General features: G+C 41.7%; 1 protein-coding gene across 1 annotated transcript in view; it reads left to right on the top strand.

Annotated features, from left to right (window-relative positions):
* LOC149436824 (myosin-4-like) overlaps positions 1–22,985 on the top strand; it is a 24,830-nt gene extending 1,845 nt beyond the window's left edge. Inside the window, exons 2-39 of the mRNA XM_089661423.1 lie at positions 1,638–1,850; positions 1,940–2,083; positions 2,382–2,538; positions 2,619–2,749; positions 7,898–7,990; positions 8,082–8,145; positions 8,228–8,326; positions 8,427–8,530; positions 8,648–8,786; positions 8,876–8,994; positions 9,093–9,242; positions 9,329–9,499; positions 11,000–11,306; positions 11,410–11,477; positions 12,405–12,492; positions 12,603–12,720; positions 13,357–13,480; positions 13,566–13,702; positions 13,792–14,047; positions 14,156–14,398; positions 14,497–14,673; positions 14,756–14,901; positions 14,985–15,075; positions 15,178–15,567; positions 15,648–15,774; positions 15,999–16,117; positions 16,922–17,118; positions 17,199–17,382; positions 17,461–17,626; positions 17,744–17,868; positions 17,986–18,294; positions 19,380–19,583; positions 19,681–19,806; positions 19,892–20,062; positions 20,908–21,012; positions 21,149–21,244; positions 22,663–22,797; positions 22,884–22,985. Of these exons, the coding sequence (XP_089517549.1) occupies positions 1,650–1,850; positions 1,940–2,083; positions 2,382–2,538; positions 2,619–2,749; positions 7,898–7,990; positions 8,082–8,145; positions 8,228–8,326; positions 8,427–8,530; positions 8,648–8,786; positions 8,876–8,994; positions 9,093–9,242; positions 9,329–9,499; positions 11,000–11,306; positions 11,410–11,477; positions 12,405–12,492; positions 12,603–12,720; positions 13,357–13,480; positions 13,566–13,702; positions 13,792–14,047; positions 14,156–14,398; positions 14,497–14,673; positions 14,756–14,901; positions 14,985–15,075; positions 15,178–15,567; positions 15,648–15,774; positions 15,999–16,117; positions 16,922–17,118; positions 17,199–17,382; positions 17,461–17,626; positions 17,744–17,868; positions 17,986–18,294; positions 19,380–19,583; positions 19,681–19,806; positions 19,892–20,062; positions 20,908–21,012; positions 21,149–21,244; positions 22,663–22,797; positions 22,884–22,898 (5,796 nt within the window). The 5' untranslated portion in view covers positions 1,638–1,649 and the 3' untranslated portion in view covers positions 22,899–22,985. The remainder of the gene's footprint in view (positions 1–1,637; positions 1,851–1,939; positions 2,084–2,381; positions 2,539–2,618; positions 2,750–7,897; positions 7,991–8,081; positions 8,146–8,227; positions 8,327–8,426; positions 8,531–8,647; positions 8,787–8,875; positions 8,995–9,092; positions 9,243–9,328; positions 9,500–10,999; positions 11,307–11,409; positions 11,478–12,404; positions 12,493–12,602; positions 12,721–13,356; positions 13,481–13,565; positions 13,703–13,791; positions 14,048–14,155; positions 14,399–14,496; positions 14,674–14,755; positions 14,902–14,984; positions 15,076–15,177; positions 15,568–15,647; positions 15,775–15,998; positions 16,118–16,921; positions 17,119–17,198; positions 17,383–17,460; positions 17,627–17,743; positions 17,869–17,985; positions 18,295–19,379; positions 19,584–19,680; positions 19,807–19,891; positions 20,063–20,907; positions 21,013–21,148; positions 21,245–22,662; positions 22,798–22,883) is intronic.
* Positions 22,986–23,483: the final 498 nt, after the last annotated feature.

Below are 23,483 nucleotides of genomic sequence, written 5' to 3'. Positions count from 1 at the left end.
TCATGGGGCCCCCTACTGACCAAGTTTCCAAATGGTCAGTCCGCCCCTGTGTGTGTGTGTGTGTATATATATGTGTATATATATATATATATATATATATATATATATGCACACACACACACTGCATGTTGAAATGCTTTTTATTATATATTACAAAATATATGAAATATTTTTAAAAATATATTATTTTTAAATATATTCTTCTGAATGTTTTTTTTTTTTTTTTAACATATAAAAAAGTCATTTTAACATATATTTTTACATATCTTTGTAAATGCGTTCCAAAAATGTAGGTTCAATGTATTTTTAAAGACATACAGTATGTTTGAAAAATTATTTTTGAAAATATTTTTCATATATTTTGTCATAAAAGCTCATCTCATGAAAAATATTTTTAAAAATAATTTTTCAAACATACTGTATGTCTTTAAAAATACATTGAACCTACATTTTTGGAATGCATTTACAAAGATATGTAAAAATATATGTTAAAATGACTTTTTTATATGTTAAAAAAAGAATATATTTAAAAATATATATATTTTTAAAAATATTTTTCATATATTTTGTAATATATGAAAAGCGCATTTCAACATACTGTGTATGTGTGTAGTATATGTGTGTATGTGTATATATATATATACACACACACACACACACACACACACACACACACACACACACACACACACACACGGGACGGACTGACAACAACTCATGGGGCCCCCGTGTCCTTGCCCAAACTCAAAAAAACCTTTGAAAAAGGTACCAGGGGCATCTCATGGGGCCCCCTACTGACCCCGGGCCCTCGGGCACTGCCTGAGTTTCCAAATGGTCAGTCCGCCCCTGGATCCAGCACAACGGTTTTAAGGGCTCCTTCACACAAGTGTTGCCCTCCGAAGAGAATCTTGTGATGCATCACTCTTAAGAGTGCATTTGACAGGCAGTTAGGAGGCAATATGTAACTTCCTAACCACTTGTTTTAATCCCCTGAAAACCTGCATCCCCCATGAGATGCCCCTGGTACCTTTTTCATAGGTTTTTTTGAGTTTGGGCAAGGACACAGGGGCCCCATGATCCCCAATTGCCCGGGGGCCCCATGAGTTGTCAGTCCGCCCCTGACTGGATCATTAATATATCTTAAAGGGATGGTAAAGGCAACATGTTATACTTACCTGCTCTGTGTAATGGTTTTGCACAGAGAAGCCCTGATCCCCCACCGGAGCTCTTGTCCCCTCCCCCTTGGTGCTTGCTATGGGGGCACTCGTGCATGCTTGCTCCTGCCCACTCCCTCCTCACTAACTGTGACTGACAGCAGTGGGAACCAATGGCTTACACTGCTGTGTTTAAACCAATGAGGAGAGAGAGAGTCGGGAGAGCCTCTGCTCTCATGCACTCCGCTGGATGGTGTTCAGTCTCAGGTAAATATAAAAGGGGCTGGGTGGAGCTGCTTGCAGAGGGTTTTTACCTTTTTATGCATAGAGTGCAAGAAGGTAAAAAAAATCTTCTGCCCGTGGAGCCACTTTTACTGATTTCACAAATCTAATACACCAGACAGTCATTGATTTGGCCAATATTAGAATGCAGAAATCCACCCACATGTCATTCCCTCAAAAAAATAATCCATTTCCATACAGAAACCAGCAACCATGGGTGACGGTGAGATGTCGGTTTTCGGCGAGGCCGCCCAGTTCCTTCGTAAGAGTGAGAAGGAAAGACTGGAGGCCCAGAACAAGCCTTTTGATGCCAAGAACACCTGCTACGTAGATGACCAAAAGGAACTCTACGTGAAGGGTTTGGTCACCGCTCGGGAAGAAGGAAAAACCACCGTAAAGACAGATGACGGCAGGGTAACTATCCGAGAAATTTGTTGTTTCCATAATAAATCAAGAACTAAAAATGGTGAGAAAACAATCTATTTATATCATTTCCCTTTCAGTCTGTAACAGTCAAGGAAAGCCAAGTGTACCCCCAGAATCCTCCCAAGTACGATAAAATTGAAGACATGGCGATGATGACCCATCTGAATGAAGCTTCTGTGCTGTATAACCTCAAAGAGCGCTACGCAGCCTGGATGATCTACGTAAGTCCCGCCCTCTTTGCGTCAGTCTAGGTTCACACAGATGCGTCTGGCAGAAATGCGCAGAAGTCCATGTAACATGATTTCCTATGGGACAGGTTCACATTTCCGCGTTTTCACCCGGTGCATTTTTTCGGAAAGGGTCTGGGACTTTTTTTAAGCGCATAATGCTGCGTTTTTGTATAGACATCAATGGAGATGCTGCAGGAAAGCATGATGAGCCCCCGGGGTTTTGTTTTGACAATGTATTTTATATTTTTGGGTAAGAAGCTAACATCTCATGCCTTGTAATATGTTACAGACATACTCTGGCCTTTTCTGCGTCACTGTCAACCCCTACAAGTGGCTGCCAGTGTATGACCCTAAGGTGGTTGCTGGTTACAGAGGCAAGAAGCGTATGGAAGCCCCACCACACATCTTCTCCATCTCTGATAACGCCTATCAGTTCATGCTGACAGGTACCAGGGCTTGTCGTCTTCTGAATGTTTGATATGTTCCGTCACATACGTGGTTTAATTCCACATTTTGTATTTGGCAGATCGTGAAAATCAGTCTGTCCTGATTACTGGTGAATCTGGTGCCGGAAAGACTGTCAACACCAAGCGTGTCATCCAGTACTTCGCAACAATTGCAGCTATTGGTGACTCTAAGAAGAAGGAGGCCAGCAAGGTGCGTACTCAAATTTCAACGTCGAAACGTTGTTCTCATTTCATCTTTATACTGCCGCTTGGCATTGAGCGCATTGGCTTAGCCAACCACCTCATGATGTGAGTAATATACGATTATGAGGACCTCCAATGATTTAGAGAGGGTACAAACAGGGGTGGACCACAAACAAGGCATTTGCCTAGGGCAGCATTTTTTCAGGGGGGCAGCGCTGCCCCCTGAAAGAAGGGATGGAAGAAAGGACACACACAGCATGGGGACCAGGTGGGATCTGAGAGAGGCTGTGGGCTGCTTGATGGTGGATGTAGAGCCTGACTCTCGTTCCCGGGGATGTCTGGAGCTGTGAAGGTGAATGGGTGGTGGGGGAGGGGGGGGGGTTACCAGTGTGTATGGGGCGATGGTAGTGGAAGGCTCTCTCGAGTGTGGTGTTGTTGGCCAATGTCAAGCTCCTATCGTGGGGGAGGGGGGTGTTTGTCAGGGTCTGTCTGTGGGGTGGGGGGGGGAGCCAATTTTTGTGTTGCCTAGGGCAGCACGAAACCCAAATACTCCACTGGGTACAAAGGCGGTCTAAATAAAATAGTAAAAGGATGGCAGGTCTCTCTTACTGTAATAATAACACCTTTTAGGGCCTCAAATGTTGGACCTGTTCCTGGGTATATTTGACCCGTTGATTTAAAAAACGGCACCAATATTTCGCTATCCGCTCTAGTTTCCCATATGGAAGAAAAATATATTTGAAATCTATTTTAAAAATATTCTTACCAAAATATATTGACATATATGTGAAATGCTACAATTTTTGCCATATTCAATATATTTCAATATATATATATATATATATATATATATATATATAAAATGTGTGTGTGTATACTATATGTGGAAATGTGTTTTTATTACAAAATATGAAAAATATTTTTAAGAATACATTTCAAATATCCTGTATGTCTTTAAAAATATAAATCTACATTTTTGGAATGCATTTACAAATATATGTAAAAATATATGTTAAAATGACCTTTGTTTTTTAATATATTCTTCCTCTAAATTCTATATTCTAACATCTAAAAAAAGTCATTTTAACATATATAAAAATACAAATCTACATTTTTGGAACGCATTTACAAACATATGTAAAAATATATGTTAAAATGACTTTTTGTTTTTTAATATATTCTTCAGATTTGTTTTAACATCTAAAAAAAGTCATTTTAACATATATTTTTACATATGTTTGTAAATGCGTTCCAAAAATGTAGATTTGTATTTTTAAAGACATACAGGATATTTGAAATGTAATCGTAGTATAAACACACACACACACATATATATAAAAATACAAATCTACATTTTTGGAACGCATTTACAAACATATGTAAAAATATATGTTAAAATGACTTTTTGTTTTTTAATATATTCTTTGTTTTAACATCTAAAATAAGTCATTTTAACATGTAATTTTACATATATTTGTAAATACATTCCAAAAATGTAGATTTGTATTTTTATATATATGTGTGTGTGTGTGTTTATACTACGATTACATTTCAAATATCCTGTATGTCTTTAAAAATACAAATCTACATTTTTGGAATGCATTTACAAACATATGTAAAAATATATGTTAAAATGACTTTTTTTAGATGTTAAAAAAAATCTGAAGAATATATTCTTCACATATGTTTACATATGTTTGTAAATGCATTCCAAAAATGTAGATTTGTATTTTTAAAGACATACAGGATATTTGAAATGTAATCGTAGTATAAACACACACACACACACATATCTATATTTATATAAAAATACAAATCTACATTTTTGGAATGTATTTACAAACATATGTAAAAATATATGTTAAAATTACTTTTTGTTTTTTAATATATTCTTCAGATTTGTTTTAACATCTAAAAAAAGTCATTTTAACATGTAATTTTACATATATTTGTAAATACATTCCAAAAATGTAGATTTGTATTTTTAAAGACATACAGGATATTTGAAATGTAATCGTAGTATAAACACACACACACACATATATATAAAAATACAAATCTACATTTTTGGAATGTATTTACAAATATATGTAAAATTACATGTTAAAATTACTTTTTTAATCTGAAGAATATATTAAAAAACAAAAAGTCATTTTAACATATATTTTTACATATGTTTGTAAATGCATTCCAAAAATGGAGATTTGTATTTTAAAAGACATACAGGATATTTGAAATGTATTTTTAAAAATATTTTTCATATATTTTGCCATTTTGTAGTCTCTGCCCACAACCCAAATATCAGGGAGATTCGTCAGGCAAAGTCTTTTGTTGCCCAGAAGGTCCGTTCTACGTTGGGGGTCGGCTCGGCTGCTCTCCACCTGCCGACATGCTAACAGTTGGCAGGTGGCGACCAACAAGACCTTTTCAAAAATTGACTAAAAAAACTATTTAAATTTGACCATATCTAAGAAACTAGAGCTGACGCAGTCTAGACAATGCAATTTTCTGAATCTGCTCCCCAAATAACCCCAAGAACTGGTCTAAAAAAGCAAGGCACCATGAAACAAAGCTTTTTTATTTTTTTATTTTGGAGCGGTGTGGTTTAATACATAAATCCGAAGTCCATGTAAAAAAATTGTCAAAATACTATTTTCTACAAAGAATGTAGAAAAAAAAGGGGGGCTGTCCGCTGCATGTGAGAGGATATTAAAAGAATATTTAATGGAGCCCCTAAGTAACAGCGCGGTACATCCTCTTGTGGGAATACGAATGAAAGTCCAAGTATGAGTATTAAACATTCTAGGTGCTTCCTTGGCATGCCTGGGGACTGTATTACACGGTGAATACGCATTAGCAGAGTTTTGTAATTTGGGAGATGGGTTGAGTGTCAACGCATGGAGATTGATGAGAGCCATATAGGACAGCAAGTAGAACTGTGCTCTGGTTACATTCCTGTCCTTCACAGTTAATGTGTTCTCAGGCCATTTCTGTATCGGTATGTGACCCTGACACTGCTAATGTAATTAGGATGTTATTTACTACATAGAGACCAGCCTGGGGGCCTTGTACCATAGTAGGACATGTAGTAGCTGCTGAAAGGGCTTCTGTTTTTCTGATCATTTACCTCAGCGGTAAACAGCCCACAGGCAGGATTTGGCCCTTTGCTTGCCTTTATCTAACCACATGGGGCACTTTTCTTTCCGCTAATATGAGGCACTAATTCTTCTACTATCACCAATGATAAGGCACCATTCATCTCGACATTGGGGCACTATTTCCTCCACTGACACAAATGATGGAGCACTATTCCTCCCACTGACACCAATGATGGGGCACTATTCCTCCCATTAACGCCAACAATGGGGTACTATTCCTCCCACTGACACCAATGATGGGGCACTATTCCTCCCACTGACACCAATGATGGGGCACTATTCCTCCCACTGACACCAATGATGGGGCACTATTCCTCCCACTGACACCAATGATGGAGCACTATTCCTCCCATTAACGCGAACAATGGGGTACTATTCCTCCCACTGACACCAATGATGGGGTACTATTCCTCCCACTGATACCAATGATGGGGCACTATTCCTCCCACTAATAACAACGATGGGGCGCTATTCCTCCCACTGATACCAATGATAGGGCACTATTCCTCCCACTGACACCAACGATGGGGCACTATTCCTCCCACTGATACCAATGATGGGGCACTATTCCTCCCACTGACACCAATGATGGGACACTATTCCTCCCACTGATACCAATGATGGGGCACTATTCCTCCCACTAATAACAACGATGGGGCGCTATTCCTCCCACTGATACCAATGATGGGGCACTATTCCTCCCACTGACACCAACGATGGGGCACTATTCCTCCCACTGATACCAATGATGGGGCACTATTCCTCCCACTGACACCAACGATGGGGCACTATTCCTCCCACTGATACCAATGATGGGGCACTGTTCCTCCCACTGACACCAATGATGGGGCACTGTTCCTCCCACTGACACCAATGATGGGGCACTATTTCTCCCACTAATACCGATGATGGAGCACTATTACTCCCACTGACACCGATGATGGGGCACTATTCCTCCCACTGACACCAATGATGGGGCACTATTCCTCCCACTGATACCAATGATGGGGCACTATTCCTCCCACTGATACCAATGATGGGGCACTATTTCTTCCACTGACACCAACGATGGGGCACTATTTCTCCCACTAATACCGATGATGGAGCACTATTACTCCCACTGACACCAATGATGGGGCACTATTCCTCCCACTGACACCAATGATGGGGCACTGTTCCTCCCACTAATAACAACGATGGGGCACTATTCCTCCCACTGACATCAACCATGGGGCACTATTCCTCCCACTGATACCAATGATGGGGCACTATTCCTCCCACTGATACCAATGATGGGGCACTATTTCTTCCACTGACACCAACGATGGGGCACTATTTCTCCCACTAATACCGATGATGGAGCACTATTACTCCCACTGACACCAATGATGGAACACTGTTCCTCCCACCAATACGTGGAGTAATTTTTCCTCCTCCCTACTGATCAGAGGTGTACCATTGTTTCTACTCCCAGTGACTACGGTCCAGCCCCCAAAAGGACGAATTCACGCTATAAAGCCATGAAATCGCAGAGCAGCCAGAGCAATTCATCACTGCAGCCACTATTCATTGTTGGCCATACTAGTGGGCAGTGTGGAGCACGACTTGGCGACTTATTTATCTACCAGCTTTATATGAAGTGTACAAAACATACAATTCATTGACGGCAGTGTCGGGCCACGCAATGCACTGCACTGCCAGACTTTGCAGTGCGATTCACACCGGTGCACTGTCATAAAATTAAGCATGTATCCTTTTTACTGCAGCAAGCTGCAGCGCACCGTGAATGGGACACATAGGAAGCAATTGTTTCCTGTGTGTTCCTTCAGTGACAGACATTTCAGTGCATATAGTGTGAACCGGCCCAAAGTCTGAAGGTCAGTAAAGTGGCCCTTTGTTTAGAAAGTCTGGAGATCCCTGATTTACTATTTTCTTGTCCTTACAGTTTTTACCTCTTTTATTTGCCCGGCTGAATCTTTGTACACCTTTATCTTCAGGGTAATCTGGAAGATCAGATCATCCAGGCTAACCCTCTGCTGGAAGCCTTTGGTAATGCCAAGACCGTGAGAAATGACAACTCCTCCCGTTTTGTGAGTAGAACCTGAAATAAAGCCCACCATTGGCCTCCCTGTCATTGCGTTACCCATAACTTTGCTTTCTTATGCTCGTGGTCCCCTTTAGGGTAAATTTATCAGAATCCACTTCGGAACCACTGGAAAGCTGTCTTCAGCTGATATTGAAACATGTAAGACGTTCAGTTTTGCTCTTGTCATTTTTTGGCGTTGTGCGTTTGGTGGTGATATTTACAATTCTATGAATATTTCCAGATCTGCTGGAGAAATCCAGAGTAACATTCCAGCTGTCCGCTGAAAGAAGCTACCACATCTTCTACCAGATCATGACAAACAAGAAACCAGAGGTTGTCGGTATGTTCATGTTTCCTATCGGATAATAAGCAGCAAAATGAGACCTGCAAACCATAAGCATGTGTCATGGAATGTACAACTTATCATTTTATGTTTTCAGAGATGCTTCTTGTGACCACCAACCCATACGACTACCCCTCCATCAGCCAGGGTGAAATTGTTGTGAAGAGTATTGATGACACAGAGGAGTTCATCGCCACTGATGTAAGTTGTTGAAATCTTGAAAAACAACAAAAAAACCTTTTTCATTTTTCTCAAATTTCTACAAATTTCCTGAACGTGTTAAAAGGCACCAACTAACTAGAACTATTTCCCTAACAGACCGCCATTGACATCCTGGGATTCACCCCAGAAGAAAAGGTAGGCATCTACAAGTTGACTGGTGCCGTCATGCATCATGGCAACATGAAGTTCAAGCAGAAGCAGAGGGAGGAGCAGGCCGAGCCAGACGGCACTGAGGGTTTGTCTTTTTGTTTTGTAGTTTTCTATGCTTTTACTCTCATTCTTGCTATTTTAGGATTTATTTCATACTATATGTCTTCTCTTCAGTTGCGGACAAGATTGCTTATCTGATGGGTTACAACTCTGCTGATTTGCTGAAGTGTTTGTGCTACCCAAGAGTAAAGGTCGGCAATGAGTTTGTCACCAAGGGACAAACTGTACCACAGGTATGATAAAAAGAAGAAATAAAATAACCGCCTACTCAAAGGTAACTATGTTTTCTATAATATATTAATAAGGGAAATGACTTTGCTCTCCTCTTTAGGTCAACAACTCTGTAGGTGCCCTCTGCAAGTCCGTTTTTGAGAAGCTCTTCTTGTGGATGGTCACTCGTATTAACCAGCAACTGGACACCAAGCAGCCCAGACAGTACTTTATTGGTGTGCTGGATATTGCTGGATTTGAGATCTTTGATGTAAGCTTGATTTCTAGTACTCCAGGCATGTACGTATCTAAGGGCATAGCTGGATCAATTTCTTATTTTCTTTATTATATTTTCAGTTCAACAGCTTGGAACAGCTCTGCATCAACTTCACTAATGAGAAGCTGCAGCAGTTCTTCAACCACCACATGTTCGTCCTGGAACAGGAAGAATACAAGAAGGAAGGTATTGACTGGGAGTTCATTGACTTTGGTATGGACTTGGCCGCCTGCATTGAGCTCATTGAGAAGGTAATTTCACATACAGCGTGTAGATGTTATGAAACTAAAAATGTAGAATTATTGGGGAAACTCATTGGATATTCGTTTAGGATATCCTAACCAGAGTAAGAAAGCTATTTCTACTCTATGTAACTATTTCCGTCAGCCGCTGGAATACACTTCTCCATCATCAAGCCTTAATAAATGGACCGGGAATGTCCCCCACCTTCTCTTAAATCTTTACGTCTATCTTGCGGCACGATCAAAGCCACAATGTATCGCAAAATGATGCTTTGGCTTTTACACAATGTTTATATATCTCCACATCGCTCCTATCTTATGGGCCTGAACTCTTCCTCTTGCTGCCCTAATTGTGGCCGTTTAGATACAGATATGTACCATGCGTTCTGGATGTGTTCCAAGATCAGATGTTTTTGGCACTCAGTAGTCTTCTTTGCCACCAAGCACTTGGTACACTACTTACCCTTAACCCTTTATGGTCTAATTCATTGCCCAGGTATCCAAATAACGAGAGGCTTCAAACCACTTCTTATGTCCCTTGAGGAATGGAAACCTATTCTTCATCAGTGGATTTGCCTGGAACCCCCCATCACTTCTCTGTTCATAGCTTAATTATCTTGTTTTCCACATGGGTGGAGGCCTTCTTAAGTAAGGATTCGTGGGCCCAACATTTCCTCGAGGGAATCCTTTATTCAAACCTTGCCGTTGAAATGGTAGTGAACTCTCTTTTTAAACTTTTACCTACAGGCAAGCTTATAATAAAGCTTTTACTATACGTAAAATGAATATCTCCTAGACGTGCACCATTTAGGAGATATTCGCTGTTTTAGAGAAGGAATGGCATACCCGGCCATTTCTTCAGAGCACTGTGCTGCGCCCCGGGATGTGAGAGTGACACCATCGTGGCTTGGCCAGTCAGACGGCCAGAGCCCATGAGCCCAGAAAGAAGACCAAGTGAAGGTGGAAGCCTCTGCAGCGGTGACATTGCACCGCTGGGGGGGCTTCATTTTTAGGTAAGTCCTTCATAATATGCTACTATGTAATGCATACAAGCACATTATAACATTACCCTGCAGGGCAATTGTGTATTTTAACTGCAGTTTACTACCACTTTAAGTATTCAACAATCTATAGTACAATGTTTCCAATACACCCAGTGGTACCAAACTAGATTGTTAACCAGTGACCCTCCTAATGATATATTACCCCCCCCCCACTTAACCCGTAATATGTTTTGTAATCCATTGACTGAGGTCTCCCCTATTTTCCTCTACCTCTTCACTACTGGACTGGCCACCATCCATTCAAGTGCTTCTTCCCATTCTCCCCTGGACCCAGAGCTGCTAGCTCATCACCAAGCTGTGCTAACAAAATGTACATTGTTGTTGTTATCTTGTTTTATTGGCCACTCGTATTATTAATTACATTCTCACATTAACAAAAAAATAATAAAATGTGTAGAATGAATGTTATTGCAGAATTAAGGTAACACTTTACATTTGTTATCAGCCTTTGGGCATCTTCTCCATCCTGGAAGAGGAGTGCATGTTCCCCAAGGCCACTGACACATCCTTCAAGAACAAGCTGTATGAGCAGCATCTTGGCAAGTGCAAGAACTTTGAAAAGCCCAAACCTGGCAAAGGAAAGGCTGAGGCTCACTTCTCTCTTGTGCACTATGCTGGTACTGTGGATTACAACATCAGCGGCTGGCTGGACAAGAATAAGGACCCACTGAATGAGTCTGTTATCCAGCTGTACCAGAAATCTGCAATGAAACTGCTGTCCTTCCTGTACTCCTCCTACAATGCCGCTGATGGTGAGGAGCTTGTTTGTTCCTTTTTATATTCTAAGCTTTTTATTTTTCCAACTTTTACATGTATATTAAGATCTGTGATGACTCTTCCATTATGTTTATTTAGATTCTGCTGGCAAAGGTGGAAAGAAGAAGAAGGGATCCTCTTTCCAGACTGTGTCTTGTCTGTTCAGAGTTAGTATGACTTTTCATCTGCATGAACTCTTATATAATCTCCTCCATAGCTAGAAGATAGGACTATTGTTAATAGAAAGGAAAGGTTTTAGCAGCTTGACATATTGCCAAAAGTATTGGCCGCGCCCTCCATATCATGTGATTCAGGTGTTCCAATTCCTTCCATGGACACAGGTGTATACAATCAAGCCTCTAGGCATGCAGACGGCTTCTACAAACATTGGTGAAAGAATGGGTCGCTCTCAGGAGCTCAGTGACTCCAAGCGTGGTCCCATGATAGGTGGTCACCTGGGCAATAAGTCCATCCGTGACATTTCCTGGCTACTAAATATTCCACGCTCAACTGTTAGTGGGATTATAACAAAGTGGAAGCAACTGGGAACAACAGCCACTCAGCCACCAAGTGGTAGGCCACGTCACATGACAGGGCGGGGTCAGCGCATAGTGTGCAGAAGTCGCCAACTGTCTGCAGAGTCAATAGCTAAAGACCTCCAAACTTGGTGTGGCCTTCAGATGAGCCCAACAACAGTGCGTAGAGAGCTTCATGGAATGGGTTTCCATGGCCGAGCAGCTGCATCCAAGCCTTCCATCACCAAGTGCAATGCAAAGCGTCTAATGCCGTGGTGTAAAGCACGCCGCCACTGGATTCTAGAGCAGTGGAGACGTGTTTTCTGGAGTGACCAATCACGCTTCTCTGTCTGGCAATCCGATGGACGTGTCTTGGTTTGTCAGTTGCCAGGAGAATGGCACTTCCCTCACTGCATTGTACCAAGTGTAAAGTTTGGTGGAGTGGGGATTATGGTGGGGGGTTGTTTGTCATGTGCGTGGAAAGGCCGGCGGCCCAATACTTTTGGCAGTATATAGTGTCTATGGACAGTCCGCTGTCTACCATGAAATAAATCCTAATCTATATTGTGTGTGTTATAGGAAAACTTGAACAAGCTGATGACCAACTTGAGAAGCACTCACCCTCACTTTGTGCGTTGTCTGATCCCCAATGAGACCAAAACTCCAGGTACAATTCTAGAATTCTTTCCATCCTTCAAACACCAAACATTAGGAAGGCTCTATAGTTGTTATGGTAACTTCTGACATGTTAAGATTTCTAATTGTATTGATTCCCAGGTATCATGGATAACCACCTGATCATCCACCAGCTGAGGTGTAACGGTGTACTGGAGGGTATCAGAATCTGCAGAAAGGGATTCCCCAGCAGAATCATTTATGCTGACTTTAAGCAACGGTAAATTTTCAATGTAAACCTACTTCTCTCATTATCCACTTTGGGACTGATGTCAGTCCCCAACCAGTGTCAGTTAGTGTCAGATTGCCCACCACTCTATCACAGTCCCACTATAAGTCACTGATACAGTATACAGTACATATCATAGTTTGTAGATGTTATAACTTTCACACAAACCAATCAATATACACCTATTGGGATTTTTTTTTAACCGAAGACATGCAGCAGAATACATTTTGGCCTAAATTTATGAAATAATTTTTAAAAATTGGATGTTTTATAGCAGAAAGTAAGAAAAAAATGTATTTTTATTAAAATGTGTCTTTTTTTTGCATATATAATAAAAAAAATAATGCAGTGGTGATCAAATTCCACCAAAAAGAAAGTTCTATTTGTGTGAAAAAAAATGTCTTTTGAGTATAGCGTTGCATGAATGCTCAATTACCATTTAAAGTAGCATAGTGCTAAATAGCCAAAAAAAAATGCCCCTGTCACGAAGAGGGTAAAACCTTCCGGAGATCAAGTGGTTAAAAAAAAATGTGTGAGTTAAATGGAACAGATTAGTATTTCAAGTAACCATGGTTTATTATACACTTGGAGAATGACCTATTCCAAACTGTTCTTTTCTTACTAAAGATACAAGGTCCTGAATGCCAGCGCAATCCCTGATGGTCAGTTTATTGACAGCAAGAAGGCAGCTGAGAAACTCTTGGGCTCTATTGATGTTGACCACACTCAGTACAAATTTGGCCACACCAAGGTATGGAAGCAACTCCCAGAGAACAGCAGTAAATCTCCAACAGTCTCTAATATTTTAATTTGAAATGACTATTTTTTACCTGAAGGTGTTCTTCAAAGCCGGTCTCCTGGGTACCCTGGAAGAGATGAGAGATGAAAAGTTGGCACAACTTATCACACGTACTCAGGCTCTTTGCAGAGGTTTCTTGATGAGAGTTGAGTTCAAGAAGATGATGGAAAGAAGGTAACATTTATCATGTACTTAATTTAATGCAGTACAGATCCACCATCATTACTGGCAAGAAAACTGAGAATTCACTATTTCCTAAACAGGGAAGCCATCTTTGTCATCCAGTACAATGTCAGATCATTCATGAATGTCAAACACTGGCCATGGATGAAGCTGTACTTCAAGATTAAGCCTCTCCTGAAGAGTGCTGAGACTGAGAAGGAGATGGCCAACATGAAGGAGGAGTTTGAAAAGACCAAGGAGGCTCTGATCAAGGCAGAAGCCAGGAAGAAGGAACTAGAGCAGAAACTGGTTTCCATGCTACAGGAAAAGAACGACTTGGTGCTCCAAGTCCAGTCGGTAGGTAGAATTACATAGCAACACACCTAGAAAAAAAATGTATCCTGCTGTCTAGTTGGTATCCATCTAAACATTCTCAGTTGCCTAAAAGAAAATTATTTTCAACAGGAATCTGAGACTCTGGCTGATGCTGAGGAGAGATGTGAAGGTCTCATCAAGAACAAGATCCAACTGGAATCAAAACTCAAGGAGCTGAATGAAAGACTTGAAGATGAAGAAGAAAGCAATGCTGAACTGACAGCCAAGAAAAGGAAACTTGAAGATGAATGCTCAGAGCTGAAGAAAGACATCGATGACCTGGAACTCACTCTGGCAAAAGTAGAAAAAGAAAAACATGCAACAGAAAATAAGGTATAAGCAACAGGGGACTCAAGGTCCATTCCCTAATACAAATACACTTCCTAATACAGTAGAATTTTGTATGTTAATCTTTGTTCCCGTAATTACAGGTTAAAAATCTTACTGAAGAATTGGCATCTCTTGATGAAAATGTCTCCAAACTCGCCAAGGAAAAGAAAGCTCTCCAGGAGGCTCATCAGCAAACTCTTGATGACCTTCAAGCTGAGGAAGACAAAGTCAGCTCCTTGACCAAAGCAAAGACCAAGCTGGAACAGCAAGTAGATGATGTGAGTATTTTACACAGCAGATTAGAAATCTTGTTTTATTTAAAAAGTACCAAATTATTAAAATATATGCATGTACATGTAGCTGGAAGGTTCTCTGGAACAAGAGAAGAAGCTCCGTCTCGACCTGGAGAGGTCCAAGAGAAAGCTGGAAGGTGACCTGAAACTATCCCAAGAAAGCGTCATGGATCTTGAAAATGATAAGCAGCAAACTGATGAAAAACTGAAAAAGTAAGGACTGCTCTCTACTTTTTTCAAGAAAAAACTGAAAATTTAAGGCAACAATTGTAACTTGTATTGATCTTGATTCACAGGAAGGAGTTTGAAATCAGTCAACTCCAGGGCAAGATTGAGGATGAACAATCACTTGGATCTCAACTGCAGAAGAAGATAAAGGAACTGCAGGTAACGCAACAGATTACAGGATCCTATTATCCTACAGATTTATTTCTCAATATTTAACTATTAATAATTAAAATCCCTATAATTATCACCTGCTCTATATAGGCTCGCATTGAAGAACTTGAAGAGGAAATTGAAGCTGAGAGGGCAGCACGTGCCAAGGTTGAGAAACAGAGAGCTGATCTCTCCAGAGAACTTGAAGAAATCAGTGAAAGACTTGAGGAAGCTGGCGGTGCAACATCTTCCCAGATTGAGCTGAACAAGAAGCGTGAAGCTGAGTTCCAGAAACTGAGACGTGACCTGGAAGAAGCTACTCTTCAACATGAAGCCACCGCTTCTGCTCTGCGCAAGAAGCATGCTGATAGTGTTGCTGAGCTTGGAGAACAGATTGACAACCTGCAGCGCGTTAAGCAGAAGCTGGAGAAAGAGAAGAGTGAGCTGAAGATGGAAATTGATGACCTTGCCAGCAACCTGGAGAGCGTCTCTAAAGCTAAGGTAAGTAATTTCTTGAAGATACATGTTTCATTATTCTTCTGTAATCCCTAATCTGAAATTAAATCAAATGCTCTTTGCAGGCCAACCTTGAGAAAGTTAACCGTGTGCTTGAGGACCAACTGAGCGAAGTTAAGTCAAAGGATGATGAACATATACGCTTGCTTAATGACCTCAGTACCCAGAAGGCTCGTCTGCAGACTGAGTCTGGTAGGTTAAATACTGTAATCATGTAATAAGTTATAAATGTAACAATATAAGGAAGTATATACTTTTAGATATAGCAAATAGAAGCCATTCAAATAACATATAAAACCAATGGTAGGGCGAGAGTATTCAGAAGACTGAAGAAATACTTGACTACATGTGCTGTAATGTGTCTATTAAATGCAGTGGTTTTCATGCTATATGGTATTTCTTTCATATGATTCTAGGTGAGCTGTCTCGCCAGCTTGAAGAGAAAGAGTCTTTAGTCTCTCAGCTTTCCAGAGGCAAACAGGGCTTCACTCAGCAGGTTGAGGAGCTCAAGAGACAACTTGAAGAGGAGTCAAAGGTAACATTGTGATGTTAAGCTAAACAAAGATTATTGAAATAGTACCTGTCACATACCTTTATAGCAGAGCCTGACATAGAGGAGAGGCCTCTCTTACAGCCTTGGCTCAAGGGCCACTGGTGATGAGACAGTGGCTGCAAGAGCGCAGTGAGGTATGAGTGCCTGTAAAGTGATCAGCCGACCATGTAAGTAAGTAGCGGGTGCTTCACCAGAGATGGGTCAGATGGACAAAACAGCAGATGACAGCAGTAGTAGGAGGTGGAAACTTGCTTGGCTGGCAATGACTGGACACAGGGGCAAAAGAGGCTGGCAGCACGTGGCAGGTGAAGGACCAGGGGGACTTGTTAAGTAGAATGAAGAGCTGATCAGACATATAACTGAATGCATGGTTAGACAAATCAGGTGAGCAACAGATGGTCAGGTGCAGGCAGGAGAATGGCCAAGGTACAAGCAGTGGTAAGTAATGCTGGAGGAGGCAGATGAGCGGGAGGCAAAGCAGAATCCAGAGACAAGCCAAGGTCAGGGCAGTTTGGGTCAATCACAGAAGTCAAACACAGGAACACAAGGAGAGCTATAGATCAGACAGCGCTGAACTAGTACAACTGCTGCAGTTAAATAGTCCAGTTGGCGCCAGTGTTAGTGGTAGGTATGCACATATATGCTCAGCCAAATGAGCACCCACAGGCCTGCGCATCTGTATGCACCTTAAGCCTTCAACTTTACTTTGGCCAGTGCTTTCCCAACAGTACCTTTCCTTCAATGCCATTACATGTAGTTCAAACAATCCTTATCTGCATATTTCAGGCCAAGAATGCCCTTGCCCATGCCCTGCAGTCTTCTCGCCATGACAATGATTTGCTCCGCGAGCAATATGAAGAGGAACAGGAGGCCAAGGCTGAGTTCCAGCGTTCTCTGTCCAAGGCTAATGGTGAAGTTGCCCAATGGAGGACAAAATATGAAACTGATGCCATTCAGCGCACAGAGGAGCTGGAGGATGCCAAGTAAGTTGAAACTCAGGAGATTTGTGTTCCACAGACTTATTGAACTGCTACATAATAATGTCCTTGTATTTGCTTTACAGGAAAAAGCTGGCTCAGCGTTTGCAGGATGCTGAGGAACAAGTTGAGGCTGTGAACTCCAAGTGTGCTTCTCTGGAAAAGACCAAGCAGAGGTTGCAGTCTGAGGTTGAAGACCTCATGGTCGATGTGGAGAGAGCAAATAGCGCAGCAGCTTCACTTGACAAGAAACAGAGGAACTTTGATAAGGTAAACATACAGGCATAATAAAACTTTAATAATTTCCAATTATTTGGATACATATTCCATACATGTCCATAATTTCAGGTCCTGGCAGAATGGAAGCAGAAGTTTGAGGAGGGACAGGCTGAACTGGAGGCTGCTCAGAAAGAGGCTCGCAGCTTGAGCACTGAGATCTTTAAGATGAAGAATGCTTATGAGGAGGCTCTAGAACACGTTGAAACCCTGAAACGCGAGAACAAGAACTTGCAACGTATGTGATTTCTTACAAATTTTACATTTTCTTACTTATTTCTATCATTTTTATCTGATGAAACTGGCATGTGCCCTGAATAAAAATGTAACATTTGCTTTGCCATCTCTTTATCAGAGGAGATCTCTGATCTGACTGAACAGATTGGTGATACTGGAAAGTCCATTAATGAACTTGAGAAGACCAAGAAGCAGGTTGAACAGGAAAAGAGTGACCTTCAAGCTGCTCTGGAGGAAGCTGAGGTAACAACTATTACTAGAAAAATACACTGACAACGTTTATTGGCTTTATTTTGGAATGACCTTTCTGAGTTCCGGTCTAACAACCCAATTTTAAATATTGTGTTCTTTTTTTTCAAGGGATCATTGGAACATGAAGAAGCCAAGATCCTCCGTGTCCAGCTTGAGCTGAACCAGATCAAGTCTGAGGTAGACAGGAAGATCGCAGAGAAGGATGAGGAGATTGAACAGCTGAAGAGAAACAGCCAGAGAGCCATCGACACCATGCAGAGCACCCTGGACTCTGAAATCAGGAGCAGAAATGATGCTCTGAGACTGAAGAAGAAGATGGAAGGAGATCTGAATGAACTTGAGATCCAACTGAGCCATGCCAACCGCCAGGCTGCAGAGGCACAGAAACAGCTCAGAAATGTGCAGGGACAGCTGAAGGTACCTCTAAAAAGCACAAATATAATTGTAACAGTACCCTTCATAGGGGCAAGCAGTTTGATGGGTCCCTTGGGTCTTTTCCGGAATTCTGCCCTGCAGCCAAACGATTACAGTCATTGTTTGGCTCCAAGCAAATATCTAGGGGTGTTCTTTTCCTCTTTTTTCTTTTCTTTCTTTTTTTTTTTTGAGTAACTGGGATAGGGTTGAGGAACTGAGTGGGGTACTCCAAAAAAAGAGAACCATGTACAGCTTAAGGACAGTAAACTCCTTTCTGAAAATCTGAAGCAGAAGTCATTGCAATAGCAAACTGTGGATTTGGCTTTGTATTAGAAGCAGTTATAAACAGACTTCTTTCTTTAGAGCAACCAAGGTAGATTCCCTTCAAAAAGAACTGGATAGACTAGGCTCTTCAGGACACCAGCTGATGCCCCTTTTGGTCAAACACACAGCTGACTCAAGGGGATTGACAGCAGCCCAAAAGTCTCCAAGACCTCTCACAGGAGTCTACGCACAAATGTCCAGGGAAAGTTGGTTGCCTCCATCCAACATTCATATGACACCTTTCTTCTGTGACACCAGAATAGATCTTTAGATTACAGCCCCTCAGTAAGCTCTCTAAAGCTTCAACATCCAGACAGCAAACCCTTCAGACAGGAGTTCCCCTCTGCAGGCAAAGAACCAGAAGCTCTGTGTCCCAGAGAATGTATACAGGCTCCTAGCAGCCTTCATGGCCACCCTCCCTGAGATTGGCCAGGGCCGTATAAATATTGATCCTGCTATATGCATTGCTCCACACCTATGTTACAGAGGTTTCTACTGCTTTCTCATAAGCAGAGGTAGCGGGCAAATCAGCAGCAGCTGAAACACTGAGCAGACCTAACTAATCACATGTAGCTGCATTGATTACAGTGGGCACAACTAAATTTACTTGGCAAATAAAAATACGGCTCCACTGAACACCATGAGCCAGCTCTAAATGTAACTAATCCTAGCACCTATCTAGGACGGTGCTACACCAATAAAAAATACAAAGCTCTGATATTCTTTTGAAAGTAGTTGATAACTGCACATTGGTTGTCTTCTAGGATTCCCAACTTCACTTAGATGATGCTGTGAGAGGACAGGAAGACCTCAAAGAACAGGTGGCTGTGATCGAACGCAGAAACAACCTGCAACAAGCTGAGATTGAAGAGTCCAGGTCCGCTCTGGAACAGACAGAGAGATCTCGCAAGATGGCAGAACAGGAACTTATGGATGCCAGCGAACGTCTGCAGCTCTTGCACTCACAGGTGGGATCTACTATTGAATCCCGTTAGATTTAGCAATAAATATGACTTTATTTCATTAAATGTTAACTAACGCTCCAAATATATTTTCATTTTCTAGAACACCAGCCTTATCGGCAGCAAGAAGAAATTAGAAAGCGACATTTCACAGTTGCAGAATGAAGTGGAGGAAGCTGTTCAGGAAGCCAGAAATGCTGAAGACAAAGCCAAAAAGGCCATCACTGATGTACGTATCCGTTCTTCTACAAACTCATAGCCTACATTACATCTAAGCCAACATTCCCACTGATTGTTCTTCTACACTACTAAAGGCTGCTCTGATGGCAGAAGAGCTGAAGAAGGAACAGGACACCAGTGCCCACCTGGAGAGAATGAAGAAGAACCTTGAACAGACTGTGAAGGACCTGCAGCACCGCCTGGATGAAGCTGAACAGCTGGCAATGAAGGGTGGCAAGAAGCAGCTCCAGAAACTGGAAGGCAGAGTAAGTATATTATCTGCAAACACTGTAAAGATTGTGGGGCATGCCAGGAGGAGAGGGGGACTTTACTGCATATTTTCTGGTCCTGCCCAAAATTAGAGCTTTTTTGGAAAGAAGTCCATAGAATCTCGCAAAACATTACTGATTATAATCTCCTGGAAGAGCCTGCTTTCTTCCTACTACATGTCTCTGATGTCCCCCCCCACCCATCATTCCTTCCCCTCTCCACCCCCCACCACCCATTCTCCCTTCCCCTCTCCACCCCCCACCACCCATCCTCCCTTCCCCTCTCCACCCCCCACCACCCATCCTCCCTTCCCCTCTCCACCCCCCACCACCCATCCTCCCTTCCCCTTTCCACCTCCCCCATCCATCCTCCCTTCCCCACCCCCACCTCCCCATCCATTCTCCCTTCCCCACCCCCACCTCCACCCATTCTTCTTCAACCATCCACCCTTCCTCACCTTAGCCCAGTACATTACCTGCACTTGCCCCACCCACACCTATTATTATATATCTTTTCCCCCACATTTATCGTATCCCCAGTGTTCACATTCCATATGCCCGAGAATATTGTTGGTCTGACTATATATTTGAGCTACAGAAAGTCTTAGTCTATGCGATGCTTAGACATTCTTGTCTAGGCCTTTATGTACACTATGATTGGTACATTTAGTTGCTGTACACTAGACTAGAATGATGACCTGCACAACAAGCACAGTTCCTGCATGCCCTCATTCATCTGTTATTTTGTAAATCCTGGATACCTTAAATAAAGAATAAAAAAAAAAAAGACGGGGAAAATATAAAAATTCCAACATTATTTTTTCTGAAAATGTTCCCCACAGGTGCGTGAACTGGAGAATGAGCTGGACAATGAACAGAAACGTGGATCTGAGTCCATTAAAGGAGTCCGCAAATATGAAAGGAGGGTGAAGGAACTGAGCTACCAGGTACAGTGACTTGCTACACTTACTATGGAAAAGCCCGAAGGGACTCTTGTTTTCAGGCAGTTCTTGGGTTCAACCATTTTTGTTACACACATGGCATGTGTATTCTGAATGCTCCGTATTTATTTTCTTTTTGTAGACTGAGGAAGACAGGAAAAACATCCTGAGGCTTCAAGATCTAGTAGACAAACTGCAGCTGAAGGTCAAGGCCTACAAGAGACAGGCTGAGGAATCTGTAAGTACAAACTGTATATTCAGAAGCCTTTTCTTCATAGAATACAATGGTTATACGTGTGGCGGTGCCTGCAGTGTGAAAGGTTCCTTGGGTCTTTTTCCTGAAGTCGCCCCTCAGCCAAACTCACAATCGCTCCTTTTGGCTCAATGAATATTCCCTTTTGGGTAGTTTAGATAGGGATAGGGACTGTATGGGACACTCCGAAACCATGTACAAACAGATGGACACTTTCTTCTTCAGAATTATGAGTCCTTGCACAAGTAAATGGTGGCCAGAACCTTGTAGTAGAAGCTCCTTTCACTAGGAATTAAATAGACCTTGCTCTTCAGGACACCAAACACAATGTCCTCTTTGGACACAGGTGACTCTAGCACCTGAGGGGCTTCATCAGCACATTCTCTAGGATCTCTCCCCCCACGTCTGTGCCCACTAATGTCCTTAGATCACGGGTGTCAAACTGGCTGCCCTCCAGCTGTTGCCAAACTAAAAGTCCCATGAGGCATTGCAAGCATGACACCCAAAAACATGATGGTACTTGCAGTTTCACAAAAGCTGGAGGGCCACCAGTTTGATATCCCTGCCTTAGATGATTGGCTGCCCCTTCCAATATCTTCCAGACACTTTTTCCCAGAGATACCAGACTAGATCCTCAGTTGGCAGGCCCCCGCAGTCAGCCTCAACTACTTCCAGCAAAAACTGGCCCTCCAGCCTGCCCAACTGACCTGGAATCTTTCCTAGATGCACACAAATTAACTGGATATAACATTTATAAGTAAAGTTGATCCAGGGAATATCCGATTGCCTCTCGGGGGATCGGGAAGGATTTTTTGTCCCCTGTAGGAGCAAATTGGATCGTGCTTTGCTGGGTTTTTTTTTCCTTCCTCTCGATCAACTGTGGGTGTAGGATTAAAATTTTTTTTTTCTTTTTTGGTTGAACTAGTTTGACTTTTGTCTTTTCAGCCAGACTAACTATGTAACTATATGTAACTGGGACCTCAACGAACAGCAGACACATGGCAGGCTTACCCAGGGGGAAAATGGCCCTCCTAGGCTGTGATCTCCTCAGGGACAAGACACCTATGTTCTAGGTCTCATACTATTTATACACCTTCCCAGCAACCATCTGTGCAGTCTCCCACAGGGTTTGGCTGAGACAGTATAAATATTCATGCTGTCCATTTGTCTTGCTCAACACCTATGTTCCAGAACCACTCAGAGTTCTAGAGTACAGGAGGAGGAGTCAAACCTGCAAACAGACCTACATCATCACATGAAGCTGCTCTGATTACAGTGAGCCCAGAACTAAACTCCACTATCCTGGCACCTATGTAGATGGGCGCAACATAAGCAAGGTTACACTGTAGGCCAGACTTTCATTGCGACTTGCAATCTGACAATTGATTACCTGTGTTCTTCAGGAGGAACAAGCCAATGCCCACCTGGGCCGCTTCAGGAAGGTCCAACATGAGCTTGAAGAGGCCGAAGAGAGAGCCGACATTGCTGAGTCCCAGGTCAACAAGCTCAGAGCTAAAAGCCGTGACGTTGGAGGAAAGGTATAACCGCGCGTTGTAATGTTCTGCCGCTTAATGTTCTTCTTAAATTACTTCTTACCTTACATTTATTTTATTTTGTTTTGCAGAAGGAGAGCGAATAGTAAATATCTCTGGATGGTCGTAGAAGAAAGAACTGTATAAAAATTATGTTGTTCTAATATTTAAATAAATTATTGAAGCTTTATAAATATGTTGTGGCCTTTTTTTTTTTTTTTTTACTGTACCAGGCACAATTTTCATGTAACTGTTTTTTACTTTCACCCCTTGACCTCTGGAAGGTTTTACCCCCTTTTATTTTGTTGTTGTTGCTATTCAGCACTGCACATCTTTAACTTGCAATTGCTTGGTCATGTAACACTGTACCCAAATTACATTTAGAGAATTGTTTGTAACACAAATAGAGCTTTTGTTTGGTGGTATTTAGTCACCACTAGTTTTTTTTTTTTTTTTTTTTTTTTTTTTTAATAATCTAAATGAAATTCTAATTAAAAAAAAAAAAAGTTTTTCTTAGTTTCTGTTACCAAATTTTGCAAACCAAAAATATATCTTCATACATTTATGCCAAAATGTATTTTGCTACATTTTCTGGTAAAAATAACCCAAATCGGTGTATTTTGTTTAATCTTGTTAAAGTTATAGAGTCTACAAAATATCTGAAATTTGCTCAGTCCTGTTGGCCGTTCTCT

Source organism: Staurois parvus, unplaced genomic scaffold, assembly GCF_062004578.1.
Source record: "Staurois parvus isolate SC_StPar_1 unplaced genomic scaffold, SC_StPar_1.0 ptg001335l, whole genome shotgun sequence".
NCBI classification, from domain to species: domain Eukaryota; kingdom Metazoa; phylum Chordata; class Amphibia; order Anura; family Ranidae; genus Staurois; species Staurois parvus.
This window is presented reverse-complemented; position numbering and strand designations above follow the sequence as displayed.